The sequence below is a fragment of the Neomonachus schauinslandi genome, chromosome 12 (assembly GCF_002201575.2).
Source record: "Neomonachus schauinslandi chromosome 12, ASM220157v2, whole genome shotgun sequence".
NCBI classification, from domain to species: Eukaryota; Metazoa; Chordata; class Mammalia; order Carnivora; family Phocidae; genus Neomonachus; species Neomonachus schauinslandi.
In genome coordinates, this window is record NC_058414.1 from 88682036 (window position 1) to 88702864 (window position 20829).

Sequence of the window (20829 nt, forward strand, 5' to 3'; positions counted from 1 at the left end):
CCAAGCCTTATTTTAAAAAATAAGTCTTAATATTTTGAGTCAAAGTCTAGGAGCCAAAGTAGGTGCTGAATTCACCTTTCATTTTAAGCAAAACCAGCAAACGAATACCTGGCTTTGGTGGTATTGTTTAATAATATCATTGTTGCCTCTTGAATAACAAATTATAAAAGCAATAATGAGCAATGTTCTCTATCAAAGGTAAAGAAGTCTTATAATGATTTAAATAAATAATTTTTTATATGACTAACTCAAAGTGGCCTGGCATTTTTTTTTTTTTTTAATCTCCTTATCTTTTGTATTACACCTTAGAAACTCGTTAAAAGCACCGAAGAACCCTAATGCACTGGGTGACAAGAGTTAAATCCCAAGACAATATTATAGCTCCCCCTTACACTGATTCAGACCCCTTTTCTGCCAGTTTGCTAATGCCAACATGAAGGGGAACTGGTTCACCTGGTTTCTGTCTCTGTTAACATTTTATTTCCTGTTCAGATTTTGGATGCTCTTCTTTTCCTGCCATTTAGACTCAAATCTTGCCAGTGACTTTCAGCTCAAGCTGATACTCCTTAATCAGATCTTGATTTCATCTTCTGGATAGAGAATAACTACAAGCTCTTTCTATATAAACTCTTACCATCGTATGTACAGCTCTAGATCTTTTATAAGACCTTCAAGCTTTAGAGATTTTTTTCATTCACTAGTCATTTATCTGGTCATTTATTCAACAAATATTTATAAGCTCCCACTAAGAGCTAGACATTATTCTACATGGTAGAAATGTACAGAAGTGAACAAAAAGACACAAGTTCATCAGGTCAAGTGACAGCTGTAATTCGCATAGCATGAGCTGGACTACGGTCACTGTGGTTCTAGAAGTTTCTCTTTTGACAACAGGTTTTTGTTAAGTCGTAAAAAAAAAAAAAAAAAAAAAAAAAAAAATTAAAACTCATTTTTCTACCCCCTCAGTTTTTAAAAAAAATAATCCCGTTCATGTAATGGAATGAGAGTGGTTTATGGAATCAAACATCTAGAGACAAATCTTGGCTCTGCCATTTACTGGCTTGGTTAACTTGGGCACATTACTTAAATTTCTTCAATTCTCAGTAACCTTACCTGTAAAAACAATCTTTCATGGTGTCTTTTTTACACCAAATGTTTATGAGAATTAAATGAGAAAATGTAGACAAAGCATTCCGCAAATAACCTAATATTACATGGTGGCTATTAGAATATCATTATGTTTATTTGTAACACAGGACAAGTATTAGGTCTTTGGTTTGCTTTACCTATATTCTAAGGATATTGTCATTTTAATCACTTACACAGTCCCAGAGGGTAATTTTTCTTCTGGTGGGCTGCTAGTACTACTGCACTGTTAAGTATAGCTTCTGGAAGTTTAAGGCAAATAAGGGACAAACGGTAGGTACCATGGTGAACAAAAAAAAAATCATTTCAAGGGGCTTTGTGTTATGAAGTGTTCTATCTCCATCATCCACAGTCCAAATAGAGAGTAGGTCAGTTTACCTAGTCTAGTTTACTTTGTATTTCTATTTTTCTACATCTTCCTTTCACCAGATTTCCCCAGCTTTTTTTCAGTATTTGCCTTATCTACTCTCCTAAATGGTTTTAATATGGAATAAAACCATATTTACAAATACGTATACACTTTCAATAGTTTCAGATTTCCTGTCCTTTTAATGGCAAAATCTTTTTTTTAAAAAAAGATTTTATTTATTTATTTAGGAGAGCGAGTGAGCGAGCACAAGCGGGGGGCAGGGGGGCAGAGGGACGGAGTGAGAGGGAGAAGCAGACTTCCTGCTGAGCAGGGAGCCCAAAAGTGGGGCTTGATCCTGGAACCCCGGGATCATGTCCTGAGCTGAAGGCAGATGCTTAACTGACTGAGCCACCTAGGCACCCCAAAAGCAAAACCTTTTATATGCATCTCAAAACCGTGGTTTTGGGGGGGGATATTTACTAGATCCAGTACTTCCTGCAGGTCTCTACTACACATTAGGTTCATCTGAATAATAAACATTCAGACTGGGATAGCATTCTTTATAATATTTCCAAATGAAATGGTCATTTGACTCTTGCAGAGAACTCTTTTTTAGGACTTTTTTCAGGTGAAAATACACAAGTAATTTGCCTCCTTTGATCTCCAAGATACCTACATGTTGCTGCAACTGAGTTCTACTGTACTGTCACAAGAAACCAGTGTCCTCAAAAGCTACTTAACAAAGAGTAGACTAAATTAGCATACGTGTGACCATTTTGTAGCACAGCATGTAAGTTAATACTGGACACCTGACTGACAGCAGAATGCAGTAAAACTATTAAATTTAACAAATTCTATATAGTTGAGTCAATGTGCCCAGTAATTCAGTTACAGCTAAGTATTTACCTTTCCCCACTCAGAGTTCAGAATTTCCTTAAGACTGTAGTATTTGGATAATGACAGAACCTTTTGAGAACTGGATAAATGCTATGGCCTCTCCTTTCCTACAACTGTCCCTCTGTCCTCTCTCCCCTGCCCCTCGAGGTTACAAGTCCTTGCCTCAGGATACAATTTTGCCAAGAATTACATAATACTGCACTAGTGATATTAGTGGATAAAAAGTACCAGAGTTATAAATTACATAGCAGTGGATTCAAATGTCTAATTTGCCACTGAGGAGCAAAGAAAACAAAAAAGATACAGGTAGATGGCACAAGAAAAAGGGAGAAAGTCTGAGAAATATTTCATCAACTTGCTCTTAATTCTACATATTTTCTACAAAGTTATCAGGAAAGGTCTGTCACACCAAATGCATCAAACTTTCAATATTATAAAAATGAACTCATTTCAAAGTAATGAACAGGAATAATACCCATAAGCATTCCTTTAATGAGCACCTACTTAATCAATAACGATGCATCCACAGAAAACATTTTAAATTGTTTTGAAGAATAATTTCTTATTACTAGTTAAAATCCTTCCTACACTGATCCTGACCAAAGTAATCACCTTCTAAAATCTACCAGGGTCAGTCACCCCAGACACGTTCCCAACTGTGGGGTTATCTTCACTGACAAAAATTACTACAAATGGTAGTAATTTTAACATATTTCAATGGTTAATGATGCCTGAGAATCTGGCAAAAAAATTTTTTTGAAAAAAGAAATTGTTCACAGTAAAAAAACATACACCTTGTTTAAAAATGAGAACTACAAGATAAAACAAAGTTCTGTGTTTTTAACATAGTTATGCAAATAACTATGTTTTTCTGTCTCCAGGATTCTAAACTTAAGACTATTCAAGGTTCTGGAAGTATATATTCAAATTATAGTTCATTTTCATTAATTTACTTACCAGTATCACACAGAACTAATGAAAATCAAACCGTGAACTAGAAAAAATTTTAAGTGCAAACATAATGCTTAACTGTTTATAAGTATTTTTAACTAATAAAAGTGTTAAGTATCTACCTTTTTTACTAACAAAAAAGTTTTTAAATGAAAGCCCATGAAAGTTAAGAGCTCAAATCTCACGGTATATTCCCTCATCTACACACTACACAGAACTTTTAACCTAAGTTGTTTTTTTTTTTCCAGATGACTACTTCTGTCACTTAAATGAATTTTATATAGCTAATTTACTTATTAAAAACTCACTTTATTTTTCTTCTTTGGAAGGTTTTAAAGCAATCAGTCACACTTAGAAATTTTCAGATGGAAATAGTGAAGTATTAGAATTTTTACTGGTGGTATAAAATTAAAATTTTAATTTAACAGAATGCATGCATTTATATGAAGACAGACTATCAAAATTAAAAAAATCCATTCAAAACATTATGGTAGTATCTCAATTTGGAAAACTTCATATGATCAAAAATTAGCTTCATTTTCAAGAAACTAATTCATGGCTCCACAGCTGGAATTTATTCCAAAAATCTTATGTAGCCTGGGAAATGTCTTGTGTCTGGATCCAAAGGTTTACATTCCTAAAGTTTGTATCTGTAAATAAACCCATGACAGGAGGGGAGAGGGAAAAGGGAAGGAAAGGAGGGGGCAAGAGAGAAGACAGACAGAAGGGAAAGAGTAATTCAATTCCTACAATTTTAAAGATTTTATTTGACAGAGAGAGACGGAACACAAGCAGGGCGAGTGGGAGAGGGAGAAGCAGGCTTCCCACTGAGCAGGGAGCCCGATGCGGGGCTTGATCCCAACACTCTGGGATCATGACCCGAGCTGAAGGCAGACGCTTAATGACTGAGCCACTCAGGTGCCCCAATTCCTACAATTTTAAATGTGATCTCTGCAGAAATCTATTCAGTGGGGAAGGGGGTGTATATATTAAGATTGTTTTTCTATCACCATCACAAAATAGTGACAACTTGAATATATTATATGCTTTATTCCTGACAGACCTGCTTGTTTCACTATTATCCAGTACTATCACAGAAAATAATCTAAAGGTAAGATGATTTAACCTCTTAAAATTCATGTTATTATTTTGCCTATAAGCATACAGACTAAAAAAAAAAAATCTTCACAATCATTTTAGTCAGGATGTGTTATGCTCCTCATTTACGTTTCCCGATTTTGAATAAAATGTGGGGACCCTCTATTTCCAATTTTGTGAAAACTTGTATTTCTATTTATCAGTTCAAACTTGTATGTTCTTCTCTATCTTTTGCTGGTTTAATCTCAATGCTTTATATATCATAATAATCTTCAGTTTTTTCCACGTATGTATTTCATTTGTAGCTCTGAAAAATTTCAGTGCAAATGATGGAAAAGAATACTCTTTTGGAATGAGTCAGATCAAATCTTATCCTTCCACTTACTAGCTGTAGGATTTCAGGCAAGTTACTTAATTTTCATCTCTACCTAAAAAATGGAGATAAAGCCTACCTGGGTAGACAGAGATTAAATTATATGCATATCTACATGCATATTAACTTATTCTGTAGGACCATACCTAACATAGAGTAAGCCCTCAAAGAGAAGACATTCTGTTCCCATTATCTTCCATTTTGAATTTGATGTTCTATAGCGCTGATTCTTCTCTATACTGTAACCAAATATAACTTTTTCTTAGCTCTTATAGCAGTCTATTATTTCTACAGAAATTATATGATTCCTTAACATATTTGTATGTTTGCTTTCTAAGTTTTATTCATGTCATGTTTTAAATAAGAAAATAATTTATCCAGAACCCATGCAACTATCTTATTGTTTGTCCTGTACACCCTTTTAACTGAACCTACTAAAGAAAATGGATCGTTAGAAATATTCATTATTGTATTCCTATGCTTATTGAATACAGCAGCTGGTATTATAGGCGCTCAAATGATATCTGCTGAATGAATTATGAATGAACCAATGAGAACTGTAATAACTAGCCTTCTCTTTCACTTCCACAGTTTGGAAATCAAACAAGGTCTTAGGACTGGCATTGGAGCTGGAGAGAGAATTCTGGGAGCGTTTTTGGTGAAGGATGACCTTTGACAGCCATAAAGATTTTTTAGAATTCCCTTTCAGTTTAATGATCTAAATTAGTTTTGTTTTCATGTATACAGGTAATGATTCCTAATTTTCAGAATAATTCTAGGCCTCTTGCCTAAGGAGCAAATTTACTATAGAGACTCTTTTTTTTTTTTTTTTTAAGATTTTATTTATCTATTTGAAAGAGAGAGAGAAGCAGGCTCCTCGCTGAGCAGGGAGCCGATGTAGGGCTCGATCCCAGGACCCTGGGATCACTGAGCCAAAGGCAGATGCTAAAATGACTGTGCCACCCAGGCACCCCAAGACTCTGCTTTTCTTTTAAAGAATTTCATTCAACCTCTTTCTTTCTCATGCCCTATCTACACGTAGATTTTCCAGGTCTGAAGACTTCAATATCTTTAAACCAGAAAAATTTCTGAATCGTATTTTTGGAAATGTTGAGCCCCAAAAGAAGTCTTATATTTGATCATACATGTTCATTATTTTAGATCTCAAAATCTCAAGGAGAAAGAAATAAAATTTAGTTTATCAGACAAGCCAGTTTTTGTAACTTCAGTGTTATACAGGGATGAGCAAACTCTGACCCATGGGCCAAATCCAGCTTTCTGCCTGTTTTTGTAAATAAAGTTTTATTGGAACACAGACATGCTTATTTGCTTATATATCATCTATGGCTGTTTTTGCGTAACTGCAGAGATGAAGAGCTATGATAGAGACTGTATGGCTCACAAAGCCTAAGAGAGCCCTGGCCTCTCTAAGACTCCTCTTATGGATCCACATAACAACAACAACACAAATAGCAAACATTCACTATGCAGTTACAATGTGTTGGGCACTGTTTTGTTGAATTTTACATTCACTGTCTCTTTTAAAAATTAGATAAATTATCTGAATTGGTTATTATCACAATCCCTCTTTACAGATGAGAAAGCTGAGGCTGATGAAATTAAATAACTTGGTCAAGATTAATAAGTAGTAGGATTGGGATCAAACCCTGGTCTGTTGGAATCCAAAGTGAAATACTCTTGAGGGCTTTAAAATAACAAATAATAAAGGTGTTTTCCAAGGACTTAGTTTGCAGCTAGACAGCTTTCAATTTTATTGGTTTGATGGTCCATGCGCTTTTATATTGTTTTATGTGGTATTAAGTATGGATTTTAATATTTGTTCATTAATGCCAATGAAAAAGCAATGATGATTCATTCTTATTCTTCACAAGAAAACAACCATAAAAACTACCTTTACTTTTATTGAGACTATATGGTTTTAAAAATTCTCTACTGAACTTCTAAAGTGATGGCCATCTTTACAAGTAAAAGCTGGTATTATATCTAAACAACTGTTGTCATTATTATTGTATTCCACAACTACTGTTAATAGTGTGAAAAAGCTGGACAAAGTTTACTGAGTTTAAAAGAAAGACTTTGAAAACTTAAGAGCTATTTTCAAGGGAGGAAATATGAAGGAACATCATTTACACTAAGAACATCTGTTACAAAGAGGAATATAGCAAAACAACTTTGGAAACAACAAAGGAAGGGCTAGTTCCTAGAATACCAATTCAACCCAAACTATAAAGCAGATAAGAGACAATGTGATAAATGCTGGAAATACAAAGATAATTTCTATCTTCAAAGAGCTCACAGTACAAGAAGGGAGGATAAGCAAGTAAAAATTAATATGGGGTTCTTAATTACAAGCAGCAGAAACCAATTCATAATGAGGAACAGAAATTAAACAGATACTCAAAATATCTCAGAATTACTTGGAAGCTTGAAGAATCAAGCTCAGTAAACGTGCAGGCATGAAGGAGGCTTCAAAATAAAGAAATAAAACCAAAATCTGTCACAAGAAGCACCTGGGCACAGAAGACGCCACAATGGGCATACCGCTACTTCTCGTTTTGGAAACTGCACATTTTATTGCTGCAGCCATATCCTTTACAGCACCTGCGTCTTTTTATCAGCTCCAGAAAAAAGCATCCAATTAGGGTTATGAATTTTGGGCCCATTTCCTAAATGCAGACAGGAAAAGCAATTTATTTGTCCTTTTTGGCTTTTGTTGTGGTAGGCCTTGCATTTCACCAAGATTCACACTATGTAAGAGGGAACTCCTCAAACACAGGAAGGGCCTTCAAATTCTGGGAAGCCCCACCCCCCAAGAGATAAAAGCCCCACTATAAACACTGTATCTTAAATCAAGATGTGAAATATTTGGGGGGAGGTAATCTCTGAGTTCTCAAGTTTGAGAGGTACTATTCAAATATCTAAATGGTAACAAATGATCCACTCCTACACAGGCACCTTTGTTTTTTTTCAACCAGTCATTAACACAAAACTTTTTGAATATTCAAAACTTAAAGACAAGAGCACGACTTCCATAGAACAAGATTTTTCTTTTTTTTTTAAAGATTTTATTTATTTATTTGACAGAGAGAGAGACACAGCGAGAGAGGGAACACAAGCAGGGGGAATGGGAGAGGGAGAAGCAGGCTTCCCGCGGAGCAGAGAGCCTGATGTGGGGCTCGATCCCAGGACGCTGGGATCATGACCTGAGCCGAAGGCAGATGCTTAACGACTGAGCCACCCAGGCGCCCCAAGATTTGAGTTTCTTAAACCACTGTTTTTCTAATTCAAGTCCAGGGACTTGTTGGTTAAATCAGGAGCCCATAGCTCTCCAGTTAAAGAAACTGCACTACAGCATAAACATAGTGAAAAAGTTCTATGTTAGATACCACATTGGCATAAATGAGGAGTTAACTGCACAAACAGGGAATGCTATGCAGAAAAACAACTTTAAAAATAAGCAGAAATTTACTATGCAGATAGGGCGGGGCAAAAAAGAATATTCCAACAGAAGTAGTAACTAGTATAAAGTACAAAGTACTTTATTATAAAATACCATAGTTTGGTGGTGGTGGTGGTGGGGGGGGAGCACCTGTTCTGGTTCCAGAAAACTGCAAAGAAGTCCTAATCCTTATTAGCAGTATGATCTGGGTCAAGCCCATTAACAACTAATTTTTCCTCATCTACAAAATAAGGCAGGTGGACTGGGTGATAAATTCAAGTAATTTTGCTTCTAAACAAATTTATGTTTATTATTATGAGTAACAATGGCTAACATTTCTCGGCTAACACTCACCACATGCCAGGGAAAATGGTACAGAGTTGAGATATATCAAGTAGGTATTATTAATAGCCTGATGTTCCCCCAATTGAGGAAACCCAGGTTCTGAATGGGGAACTAATTTGCTCACGCAATCCAATTAGTTAAGAGAGCCAGAGCAAGAGGGTTTAAATCCAAAGCCATTAACCCTATGGCTAACCCAACAATGAAATTCCAAATTCCCTAAGGAGACTGTTATTGCTTCTATTATACTATGGGCAAAGTGCTTATTATCTACAACCCCCTTTCTTTGATATCTAAATTTTTCAGAAGGTCAAGAATTTAGACCTAAGTATCAAAATGTTTATTATTTTATATAGTCAAATGGAAATCTTTCCAAAATATATCCTACACATCTCTGGCTTTTTAAATAAGAGAAAAGTAGAGTAAATCTAAACTTTTCTTGAAGCTCAAGGTTACTTTCATACATATTAATTATTGTATGGGCCTCTAGAGCTTTAAGATAACATAACTCTTTGGGGCGCCTGGGTGGCTCAGTTGGTTAAGCGACTGCCTTCGGCTCAGGTCATGATCCTGGAGTCCCTGGATGGAGTCCCACATCGGGCTCCCTGCTCGGCAGGGAGTCTGCTTCTCCCTCTGACCCTCCCCCCTCTCATGTGCTTGCTCTCTCTCATTCTCTGTCTCTCAAATAAATAAATAAAATCTTTAAAAAAAAATGAAAAAAAAAAAAAAAAAAAAAAAAAAAATTTTTTCCCCCTTATTTTTTTAAGTAAACTTTTTTTTTTTTTTTTATTTTTTTTAAAAAACCACCCCCCCCCCCCCCCTAGAGAAGGGTTTTGTGGACCAAAAAAAAAAAAAAAAAAAAAAAAATCAAGCTATCAGAACTATTAATACCATAAAGATACAGCTGCAAAAAAATTAATTCCTGTCTTACTTCTCATTACAAGGTGGCCTTTGTTATAGTACCTAGAGTAACTCTTTTAAAATGATCAATTCAGCTGTGATTTGATTACCTAAACACAACTTCACTGTTACAAATACTTTGATATAGAATATTCCCACACTGCACTATATTCTCTGATCCTAAGATACTTCATAAAGAATTAAAACCTAAAGCATTATGTTCTTCAGATTACATGATGCCAACATGCTAGAAAAAAGTGTTATAATGCTTATGGAGACATTAGGGTTAAATGTGAGGTAGTTCAAAAAATGCTCATATTTTCCCTGAGACAATAGAAAAAAGGGAAAAATCTTAAAGGAAACCTCCTGCAAAAATTTTTCTAAAGAGAATATAAGAGAAAAATGGTTCTATGTCATGCTAAAATATATTATGAAGCTACAGTATTTAAAGCAATTTAGTATGGATAGAAACAGAGCAAGAAATCCAAACACAAAATTCTGCTTATGATGAAGATAATAGCTCAGATTAGTAAGAAGAATTACACAATAAATGGTATGGAAACAAACTGTTTAAAAAAAAAAAAACCAAACAGCTTCAAAGTAAGTAACAGAAGGATCAAATGCCTAAAATACCAAAAAAAGAAAAAGTTTTAGAAGACCAAATTTATCTATAATCTTACAGAGAAGAAATATGTCTCTGTAAACAGGAGACAATATCCAAGTCACAAAAGGGGAAAAAGTGCTATATTTACCACATAAAAAGTAAAGACTGTTATAGAGCAACAACAAAATAGATGGAAGTCAAGAGACAAACCGGAAAAAAATCTACAAAAACTATGATAAAAAACGAACTTCCTTAATTTATAAAGGGCTCATGCAAATCAGTAAAAAACAGACCAACTACCTAAATAGAAAAATGAACAAAAGATATGAATAAGAAATCTGGAGGGAAGAAACAAATGCTAATAAAGTTCTGATGTTTGATTTCCTCATTAAAAAATGGAATCTGAAGCAACGTATCATTTTTCACCTGAATTATTCAAATGGCAAAAACTAAAAAGTGTGATGATGCCCAGTGCTGCTGATGTTGTGAGGAAATAATCAGTCCAATGTGCTTACTGATGTGTGCCTAAGTTTACAAAACTTCATCAGGAGGGTAATACAGATACAACCTCAAAAGCTGTCAAGGTATATATACAAAGGTAATCATGATAGCACTGTTTAATTACAAAATTAAGCTGGAAAAAATATTTATCATAGACCACTAGTTAAATAAATTATGGTATATTCATAAAATAGAATACTATGCCCCATTGGAAAAAAAAGGGAGGGGAGGAATGAATAAACTTCACTGTGGAACCTAAGATAAATTATTAAGGAATTTAAAAAAGCAAAGTGTAGAAGTATGTACAGATTGTTTTTAAGTGGGAAAATCGACAAGTAAGTGAATTTCCAGTGTTTCTTTGAAATTATGTGAAACTGTTAAGAATGGTTCACTTTGTTCACAGAGACCAGGGAAGGGAGCCATAGCTGCTGTATTTTTTAATCTGTTCCTGAATTAATTTCACTTTTTAAAGTTAACAGGAATTATCTAGATAATAGAATTACGGGGAAATTTTTGTTTTTTTAATGCTTTTCTGTCTTAAAAATACGTTAATACAACCTACATTTTAAAGAAACCACCTGGGCAGGGGGGAATGGGCAATGGGACACTTAGTTTCAATTTATTTTATTCAATGCAGTGTTACCTTTTAAATAGTAAAAGCTTACATTATTTTTATAATCAAATCAGTTTTAATATCTTACACTTTTAACTATCTGCACTAGTGTAAGGATAATGTTTACAATTCCAAACCAAACACTATATATAGCCTATGGACATCAGAGTGAACACTAGCCTTCCAATATAAAAAAAAATCTTCTTTTACATTCAAAAAGAAGACTAACAGACAGACAGAAAAGTGTATCTATACTAAACTTTCTATATCTTCTGAGGGCACCTATATTTATTTATACAAGCTGAGATATCTGCTTTCTGACTGAGTCACCAGCCCTGACGCAGAAAGGGCAGAATACAGTGACAAATCTTTATAAGAACCTGGTAATTTAAAAAAGGAATGGAAAAAAGGGAAACTGCCTAAAATGAATAAATGCAAGACAGATTAAATTAGGACTGCTTTTAAATTGCCTATTTTATTAGGAAAATGAAAAGCGATCCCAATAAGTCTTGCAATTTCTAAAGATCAGCGCTGATACTTTTCTCAGGTTCAAGAGATCCTATCCTTTCAAAGCGTGCACAGTTGTGCTTTTCAAACCTATCAGGGTGTCAAAGGCAGATGTAATTAGAATGGGCGCTGGAGAGGGAAAGGAAACCACAGAGAAAGGGAAGTTAGAGACCTGATGTATAGTATTTCACAGCAAGTGAAACAGAAGCACATGTAAACAAGAGAGTACATACATCAGACCTGCTGGAGATTATAATGGACTATTTACCAATACAACTCACAAACGTTCACCTCTAGGAGAGTCGGATCCTCAAAATCTACCAAAAAGTTCACCTCTAAGTAGTCTCAATGGATAATTACCATCCTGCTGATTATTTTTAAGACTTGCATAAAACAGTACCCCCTGAATTACATAGCATTCATGAGAAATGAAGGTCAATGGTATGCTGAAGGATACAGCAAGGAGCTATGAAGTCAGAGTTCAAATCTCAGCTTTACTACTCAAGAGTTTTATGACCTTAGGCAAGCTAGTTAATCCTTGCTTCAGTCTCTTAATCTCTAAAATGGTGGTTTAACAACATTAACTATGCTCATGGATTGATGTGATAAGTAAATGAAATTATATTTACACATGGCATCACAGTGCTCAAATAAAATTCTAAGAACATACTTTTGGGGAAACAAAAGTGCTATTTGTTTAATTGAAACTACTCTGAATAGAAATCTCAATACTTTAGTTTACTTTTGTTTCTTAAGGCAAACAGACACAATTTAACTTTTTCTGCACTGCATAAGTCTTCAAATATATAAATTATGAGACTGTGTGACTAGAGGGGCACCTGGCTGGCTCAGTCGGTCGAGCATGCAACTCTTTGAATCAGGGTTGTGGGTTCAAGCCCCACATTTTTGGGTGTAGAGATTACTTTAAAAAAAAAAAAAAAGACTGTGTGACTATAAATACAAAAGTTTCCACAAGCTATCAAATAATCAGTCTCTACAGAGTACCTTGAGCAAAGAGAGCCTCTCTGAAGATATTTAAAGTTTATAAGAGATGTTGTCTCTATGCTATTTCTATATTGTTACAGTTAAAAACTTTTATAATTATAGCCATTTTCCTAAGTCTTTATTCATAATCAGAGATAACTTGTTGTGCCTCCTTCTCGCAAGCCCCTTTCTTTTTCTTAAGGTGCTGATGCTAAACTACTCTGAGCTAAGAAACCAGATAACCATTTCGAGGCAGACTGATACAGTGAAAAAAATACGGGCTGTAGATTCAGACAGCTCTGTGTTTAAATCCCAGTTGTGCTACTTACTCTGTGACCTTGTTAAGTTGCTTAACTTCTCTAAGTTTCAATTTCCTCAACCTTAAAAATGGGAATACTGTTAGCTATATTGAAATGCTGGGGTAAAAAGCAAATGAAAACTTAGGTAAAGATCTTGCAGAGTGTCTTCTAGTACCTGGCAATATAAATCACTCTGTTAATGGTAATCTTTATTACACAGCTAGTGAAGTATACTGAAACTGTAGCTAAGTCAAGAATAAAAAGAATTTCTTGGAACATGTGCTTTTAATGTGTGAAATTCCTTGGCACTGTACTGGATACAAAGATGAAAAAGAATATAGTATCTAAGCTCCAGAGGCTCAGAGCCTAATTAAAGACAGACATGTAAACAAAGTCACAGCAATTTGATAAGTGAAACAGTAAAAGAAGCAGTGCACCATCTGAAGTCAAGTGTTTTTTTCTGGAAGGAGTGGTATTTAAGCTCAGAGGATAAATAGGAGCTCACCAGGTTGGGGGTTAGTGATTGAGGCGAGCCAGACTTGGTCCAGGAGGATAAAAAGAGCACATGTAAAGATATACAAGTAAGAAACAGCCTGGCACAGCCTGGAGCAGAGCGTTTGTAAGAGAGGAGAGTTTAGAAAGGCAGGCATGGGCCAGATCATAGTGGCCTAGTCTTCCAAACCAAGGAGTAGTTGGCCCTTTTAAAAATTAATAATGGGGAAAAATTAATAATGGGGAATCACAAAATATTTTAAGGGCAGTGTAGGAGGTTGGCTGAAAAAGATAACATGCTCAGAATTCACAATACAGAGAGATATGCAAGTTGACTAGGAAAGAGAGGAGTACCATAGTCAAGGAAAATACAGTTCAGGCGGGAAAGACGCAGCAATTAATTGAAAGCAGTAGTGATAAGAATGGAGAGTAAAGAATGGCTGAGAGAGAAGAGGGTGGTCTTGACAATACTCAGAAGTTGGGGAAAATCCCCCATTTTCCCATTTGGGCAAATAGGTGGGTCAAGAGGTCATTAGTCAAAATGGAGACAACAAAAATGAAAGTTTCTGAGAAGACAGTCTAGGCTCAAACTGGATTTTATGTGAACAAAGCCGTCTATTAGGAAGACTGGAGCCCAGGTGAAGGCAGAATTAACTCCAATGGAAGAAATGAACATAAAGGTAGAAATGGAAGACGAGGCAAAGGTAATGTCACCCAGAAGAAGTACACAGATTGAAGATGGGGTTATGAGTATCTATTACTGCTGCTCATGAAGATCTCGCTCTCTGCCTTTCACTTGTTTTGCAATTGGACAAGCTGAATTTTATGTAAGTGAGATGTTACAGTTTTCATACTTCTTTAAAAACATGAAAATTTTCCCATACAAGTCTACTGAATGTAGATGCTTAAGTTTCCTGAGCATTGTGTCCAACTTCTTCACTATCGGGCTAGGCCTAGCAGAGTGCTTGGGACCTGAAAGGTGCCCAATAAAAATGAATGAACTAACCAAGTGTGGTCTTTAGGTCAGTCAAGAAGCCAAACTGTTTCAGATATTGTTTTAATGTTACAGATGAACATTTAATATGGATTAACCTAAAATTTTCTTTATATGCTGTTTTTTCCATTTAGAAACATACACTTTTCAATGACTTGGGGACTCTGAACTTATTTTTCAGAGTTAAGAACTCACCTAAAACCAGTAATTTATGCCTATCCTTATTTCAGATTTCTGTATAGAAGTCAAAAGCAGGTAGAAAAGTAAGATTATTGATTTTTTTTTTTTTTTTTTTAAGATTTTATTTGACAGAGAGAAAGCACAAGCACGGGGAGTGGGAGAGGCAGAAGCAGGCTCCGGGAGCCTGATGCAGGGCTTGATCTCAGGACCCTGATATCATGACCTGAGCCAAAGGCAGATGCTTAACTGACTGAGCCACCCAGGTGCCCCAGATTATTTATTTTTTAAAATGTTAGTTTTAAAAAGGGAAAACACTAAAATACTTCACCTACAGGTCCATTCTTATATATTAACAATGTGCGAGATCTTCATAGGAGTACTGAGGAGAGTATTTTAAAGACTCACTGCTTAGAAGGAAAATTAGATGAGTCCAAACGTTCCTTTATGTACTTTGTTTACATACTTTTACTTAGATAAATGCACATTACATAAACTCAGTATCATAATGAGTGTTCATAAATTGGTGGATGAAAAAGATGAGTCAATGAGTAAGCAGGGAAGATGGCTGCTGAGCAGAAGAAACTATGTTATAAGCACTTGAGAGTGTGAATAGCACTATAAGGGAACTTAGTAAACCCTGGACTGCTGGTTTTTGGTGGTTTTGGGTTTTTTGCGTATTTCTCACTAACAAAACAAAAGATATTTTAAGAGATTCAAGTTACTCAATAAAACTAAGGAAAAAGCTCATTGTTCATAGGATTACATTACAGTCAAAACTTTTCAGATAAACCAGTTCTTAATACTTCCTTCTGCTTTTCTTTGAATGTCTAGCCTCCCTCTCATGCATGTCTCTTTTGATGAGAATAGGCAGTAGGGTAGTAATAGGGAAAGAACAAAATCAAACTGAACATAACAACCTGATTTTAAAACTTAAAAAAAAAAAATGGGGAATGTCCTACTAGAATCTTGGTATCATATGCTTTCACAATTACAGTTTATATTGGGAGAGACTGAATGGAGCAGTTAAAGAGCCTGAGTTTTGGAGTCAGCAGTTCAGTTCTGGCTTCATTATTTGTTCTCTCTGTAACTCTGGATTTTTGTTTTAAGTACCCTCCATCTCAGTACTCCTATCTGTAAAATGGGACGAATAAAAGGACTTCACAAGACTCACAAGGATGATATAAAATAATGTACCAGGAAGACACCACATAAATGGTGTTGTTTTTGTAGCTGTAAGCTCCATTAGTACTTACCAACTTTTCATATTTCAGGTATATCAAATAACCTAGGTCTGCCATAACAGAAACACAAAAGCCCACTCACTTCCAGAGTACTGCAGTGTCCCACCACTGGGATGTGTACCATGGATTGAAGTGTCCCAGTAATTTCTTCCTTTCAATCTTAGATTGAAACATCCAATAAGTCAGGTTTCAGACTGCCACTAGCTGAGAAGGCAGCGAATGGTGTCCTAGGAATCCATTGCAAATAACAACAAAACACATATTCTGCATGCAAAAAGTCTAAATTGTATGGGATTACACAATCCTGCAAGTTTTAAGAAACTCTGCTTCTGCTTAGTTGCTTCCTAACATAGATCGCTGAAGCAAAAACAGCATACCAGCGGTCATATCCTCTGAAGAACTAAAATTTAGATCCAGTTCTCACACTTTTAGAAGGTGAGCAAGATGCCCTCCATGGTTATGTCATAAAGTTATATTTTTTAGAAGCAACATGCCCTCCATGGTTATGTCATAAGGTTATACTTTTGTTTTGGAAAATTTGTTTTTACATTACCATCATATTATAATCGCAGGTCAGTTCTCTCATAATTACAAAAGGCACAGTTTTAGGGTTGGGAGGCAGGTCAGCTTACCATTCCACCACAATGAAGATTCAACTTTGTATTTTGAGTTTAGGTTTGAGATTAGCTTTCTTCATCACAATTTTACCCCTAAACATATTGTGACTACACTGCATACTATTTATGACTCGTTTGAGTATTTCAGATGGGATCAAGGATAAACATGGAGTAACTAAAGTCACCATGCTTGTTTGAAAACTATTGATATCTTAAACACTGCCAGGTGCTGAGTGACCACCTTACCACTTGAAGCAAATACGTATTTGTTTTAGTGTGGGAGAGGAAAAAGGCCACACCCAAAGTTAAGACTTCACAGTGAAGTGATACCGAGTTTCACAATTTTAACCATTGCTATTTTCGGTACTCTTTTTCACGGTCAATGAATACTTTAAATTCTCAAAAGGCTCAAAGTTCAAGAAAACGTTCCTCTGATTCTAATCACTTAGGTTACTTCATTCAGCAACCGGCAGGTCTAAGATGGAGAATTACCCCATTCAAAGAAAGATTTAAGTTACTCCGGCACAGGAGAGGGCCAAACTCAAATGACCAGTGCTCAGAAGTGACTCTAAAAGACGGTTACCACTCCTCCCCTCCCCCAGGGAGCAGGCAGACAAGAAGAGCCTGACTGTATCACACCAACCAGTTACCTGACAGAACGCGGCCGTGTTATCCGGACCCCTCCTTCAGTTCAGACGCTCCTAGACCCCCTTCTCTCCTTGGTGCCACCTCCATCCAGGCTGTCTCTCCTCCCCACCCCCCACCCCCGCCAGCCCAGCTCCCAGCAGCTTCCTCAGCCTCATCTGCAACCCACCTCCGTGCTCTCGCGCACTCCACTCGTCGTCGCTTACCTTGGCCACATAGTCTTTCACCTCATCCAAGTCTCCGTTTTTCAGGGCCCACATGAACTCCTTGTCGCACATCACTGCAGCGGGGCGGGCCGCTCGGCGGGGCAGAAGACGAGGAGGCGGTGGTAGCAGCAAGCGAATACCGCGGGGCGAGAGGGAGACAGGGCCGCGCGGAGCTGGAGAGGGGAAGAGAAGGCGGTGGAAGGCTGCCAGGCGGGCGAGGCAGTTGGCCGCGGCGACCGCTGGGGCGGGAGAAAGAAAGTTCTTTTGCGGCCACCGGGCCCAGCAGAGCAGGTTCCGCCTGGCCGACGAGAAGCAGGAGCGTTTGCACTTCCGGTTCACTCCCAGCTAGGATCCTCCCCCAACTTCCTCTTCCTCTTCCCCTGGGCGGAACGCCCTGCTCAGGACCCCGCCCTGACGGCCCGCGGCGGAGCGCTCCACGTGCGCAGGCGCAGTGGCTTGGCAGGCTGGAGAACGGGGACCACGGGGAGTGGGCGGGACTGAGAGGCCAGTGAAGCGAGTCCGCGGGCCGCAAGCGGGGGTGGTGGGGGCCCAGTTAGGCTATTTCGGATAGAACCAGGATGTTTTTGCACGGCACACACGTGGGAAAAACTTTTAAAAACACAACCCTGGAGGGCATCTTGCTCACCTTCTAAGTGTCCAGTAGGAATGGCCGATTTGAATTCCTTTCTCTTTTCGATCCTTCCTTTCCTCTTTCTTTTACCTTTTTCCATCCCTCCCTCCCTCTTTCCTCCCTTTTTTGCTCCTTCTCTTTCTTCTTCCCTTGGGCTCCTACTCCGTGCTAGACTCTGCTGGCCACTGAGGATATAGTTAAAAAGATGGAATAAAATAATGCCTGCCGTCAAAGACCTCTTCGATACTTCAGATAACCATGTGAATTCAGTGTAATAACTACGTATAGTGTTGTTTGGAGGGAAAAATTTCAGCGTGTGGTGGGGGAAAATTTTTACTCATCTCCCAGACTAGCAAATTATGTCCAGGACTAGAAATTCAGCTTGATGCCATAGGGTAGAGCAAACCCAACTGTCCCGTACAATTTGCGTGTTTTTTGTTTGTTTGTTTTTTGTTTTGTTTTTTAATTTTCTGTTTGTTCGTTTGTTTCCAATGGGTTGAAGCTTCGGAGCCATTCTTGTGAAACCGGTTCTACTCTGCCTAGAGTTTGGGTGTAATATACCTCGGGGCACAGCCTCCAGGTGAATTGTGCCCCAACCCTAATGACCCAGACACGCACACATGAACATAGATCCAATAAAAACTTACTGGAACTATTTTTTTTTTAAGATTTTATTTATTTATTTGAGAGAGAGAATGAGAGAGAGCACATGAGAGGGGGGAGGGTCAGAGGGAGAAGCAGACTCCCCGCAGAGCAGGGAGCCCGACTCGATCCAGGGACTCCAGGATCATGACCTGAGCCGAAGGCAGTCGCTTAACCAACTGAGCCACCCAGGCGCCCTTACTGGAACTGTTATATGTATATAAAAGTCTATTATTTATGACCCACTAAATAAATAAGCCACGCTACTAAATATGCTTGCCACATAGTATAGGGGTTCAGATCATAGCCTTTGGAAACAGATTGCTTAGTTTTGAATACAGGATCTAACCCTTACTAATTTTGTAAGGCAAAAGTTATTTAACCCTTCTCTGTTCAGTTTGCCACATATGTTAAATGTGAACAACAATGTCCACTAAATGTAATTTTTTTTTGCTACGATTTAGAAATTGTTAATGGAGATAGGTTTCAAATCAAAAGAAAAATCAAATATTTAACAGCTACCTTGATTGATGTTCTGTTAATTCGACTTTCTGACAAAAAAGACCCATCTACCTAATGATGATACATTTCTGGAAACAAATCTCAAGGAATAATTTGTAAGGCAAATCCTAGAGTCCCTATGTCTTCTTGATCTCCCACTCACACCTGTGTGAGTTACATCATGATGATGGCTCTTGATTTATATCTCTAGCTCAGACTTCTACTATGATTCATTCTTATATTTAACTTCTTAGCCATTCAAATGTTTCATACTTAACGTGGGATTTGGTCTCCTCTAGATTTTAAACCTAGTTGTCACTTCCCCTTCTCTATGAATGACATCACCAACCACATGTCACTAGAATCAGAAACATGTAACAAAGATTCTCTCCTTGACCAAACTGTAGCTAGGCTCCTCTGAGCCCTGTTCTCGACTAGGCCTCAACCTTGACATATAAAAACTTGAACAAACACTACTATAGTTCCTAACAGATCAAGGCCACATCCTAAGATGAACCCAGACCCCTTAAAGTGCCTGCCTGAGAAAACTCAAGGCTGTTTTTGTTTTTTTTTTTCTTTTCGTTTCAGCTAACACCTGAGGTTAGGCCTCTGTCTCCCAGTCTCTGTTGGAAGGTAGAATCCTAACTTCAGTGATTGCCAGCTAGCATACACAGCTGGCCTACTTGCATTTACTCTCTTGAGCTCCATTTGCCTCCCCTTTATTCCCTCTTTCTCCCTTTAAAACACCCATTCATCTCCGTACATATCAAAGTTGAGTTCATTTCAGATTGGATTCGTTTCCCTATAGTAATAGTTTGTCAAAAATTTAGACATAACAGAAGTAAAACGAATGAATCACCAGAAGTAGTAATTAGTGAAAGTTTACTGTGCACATACCAAAAAGACAGTTTGCAAACCAGGAGCACTCACACCAAAATATGTATATTGCTATAAAGCAGCTTATGTAGTGGGAAAGCAGACTATTTATTCTTCACAGTGACTGGTTATAATATTAGAATTCTCTTAAATGATAGGGCACAGCTCATATCAACCTTGGGAAACAGTTTAAGTTTTGCTTGTGATTTTCAGAGGCATAATAAGAAATTACCCAGGTCAAGTTAGTCTTGCAAAATAAGTTAAATTAATCTTTGTTTGTATGATTAAAGTGGTATTGTCTGCTCAGGGATTTTTCAAGGCTGGTCCCTGTTTTTGATTGTAATAAGTTATTACCGATAAAAATCTGCCCTTACCACTTTAACTAGTATCCGGCTTTGTTTATCTTTGACAATGGAAGTCATACATAACTCCTATCGTTCCCGATCTTTCCCTCTTACTTTATACACCAGTAAGGCTTTCAAAATATATCTTAAATTGTTCACCACTTACCATCTTCACTACTGATCACCTTCTGCAACCCTTCCCAGCCCCACCATCTCTGTCTGCACGGCTACAGTACCCTCCCAGCTTGTTTCCCATTTTCATTCTCTTTTCCTAGTAATTCCTCACATAGCCAGAGTTACCTTTTTCAGACATAAATCCAACAGGAACTTTTCACCCTAAGACCTTTCAATGGCTGCCCATTGCATTTAGGATAAAATCCTAATTATTTGCTATGGCCTTCAGGGTCTTCTTTGATCTGACTCTGATGTCTCTCCC

The 20829-nt window shown here is 37.3% G+C and overlaps 1 protein-coding gene across 1 annotated transcript in view; it reads right to left on the reverse strand.

Moving 5' to 3' along the window:
- MTPN (myotrophin) overlaps positions 1–17745 on the reverse strand; it is a 54071-nt gene extending 36326 nt beyond the window's left edge. The window contains exon 1 of the mRNA XM_021692880.1: positions 17400–17745. Coding sequence (XP_021548555.1) covers positions 17400–17471 — 72 coding nt within the window. The 5' untranslated portion in view covers positions 17472–17745. The remainder of the gene's footprint in view (positions 1–17399) is intronic.
- Positions 17746–20829: the final 3084 nt, after the last annotated feature.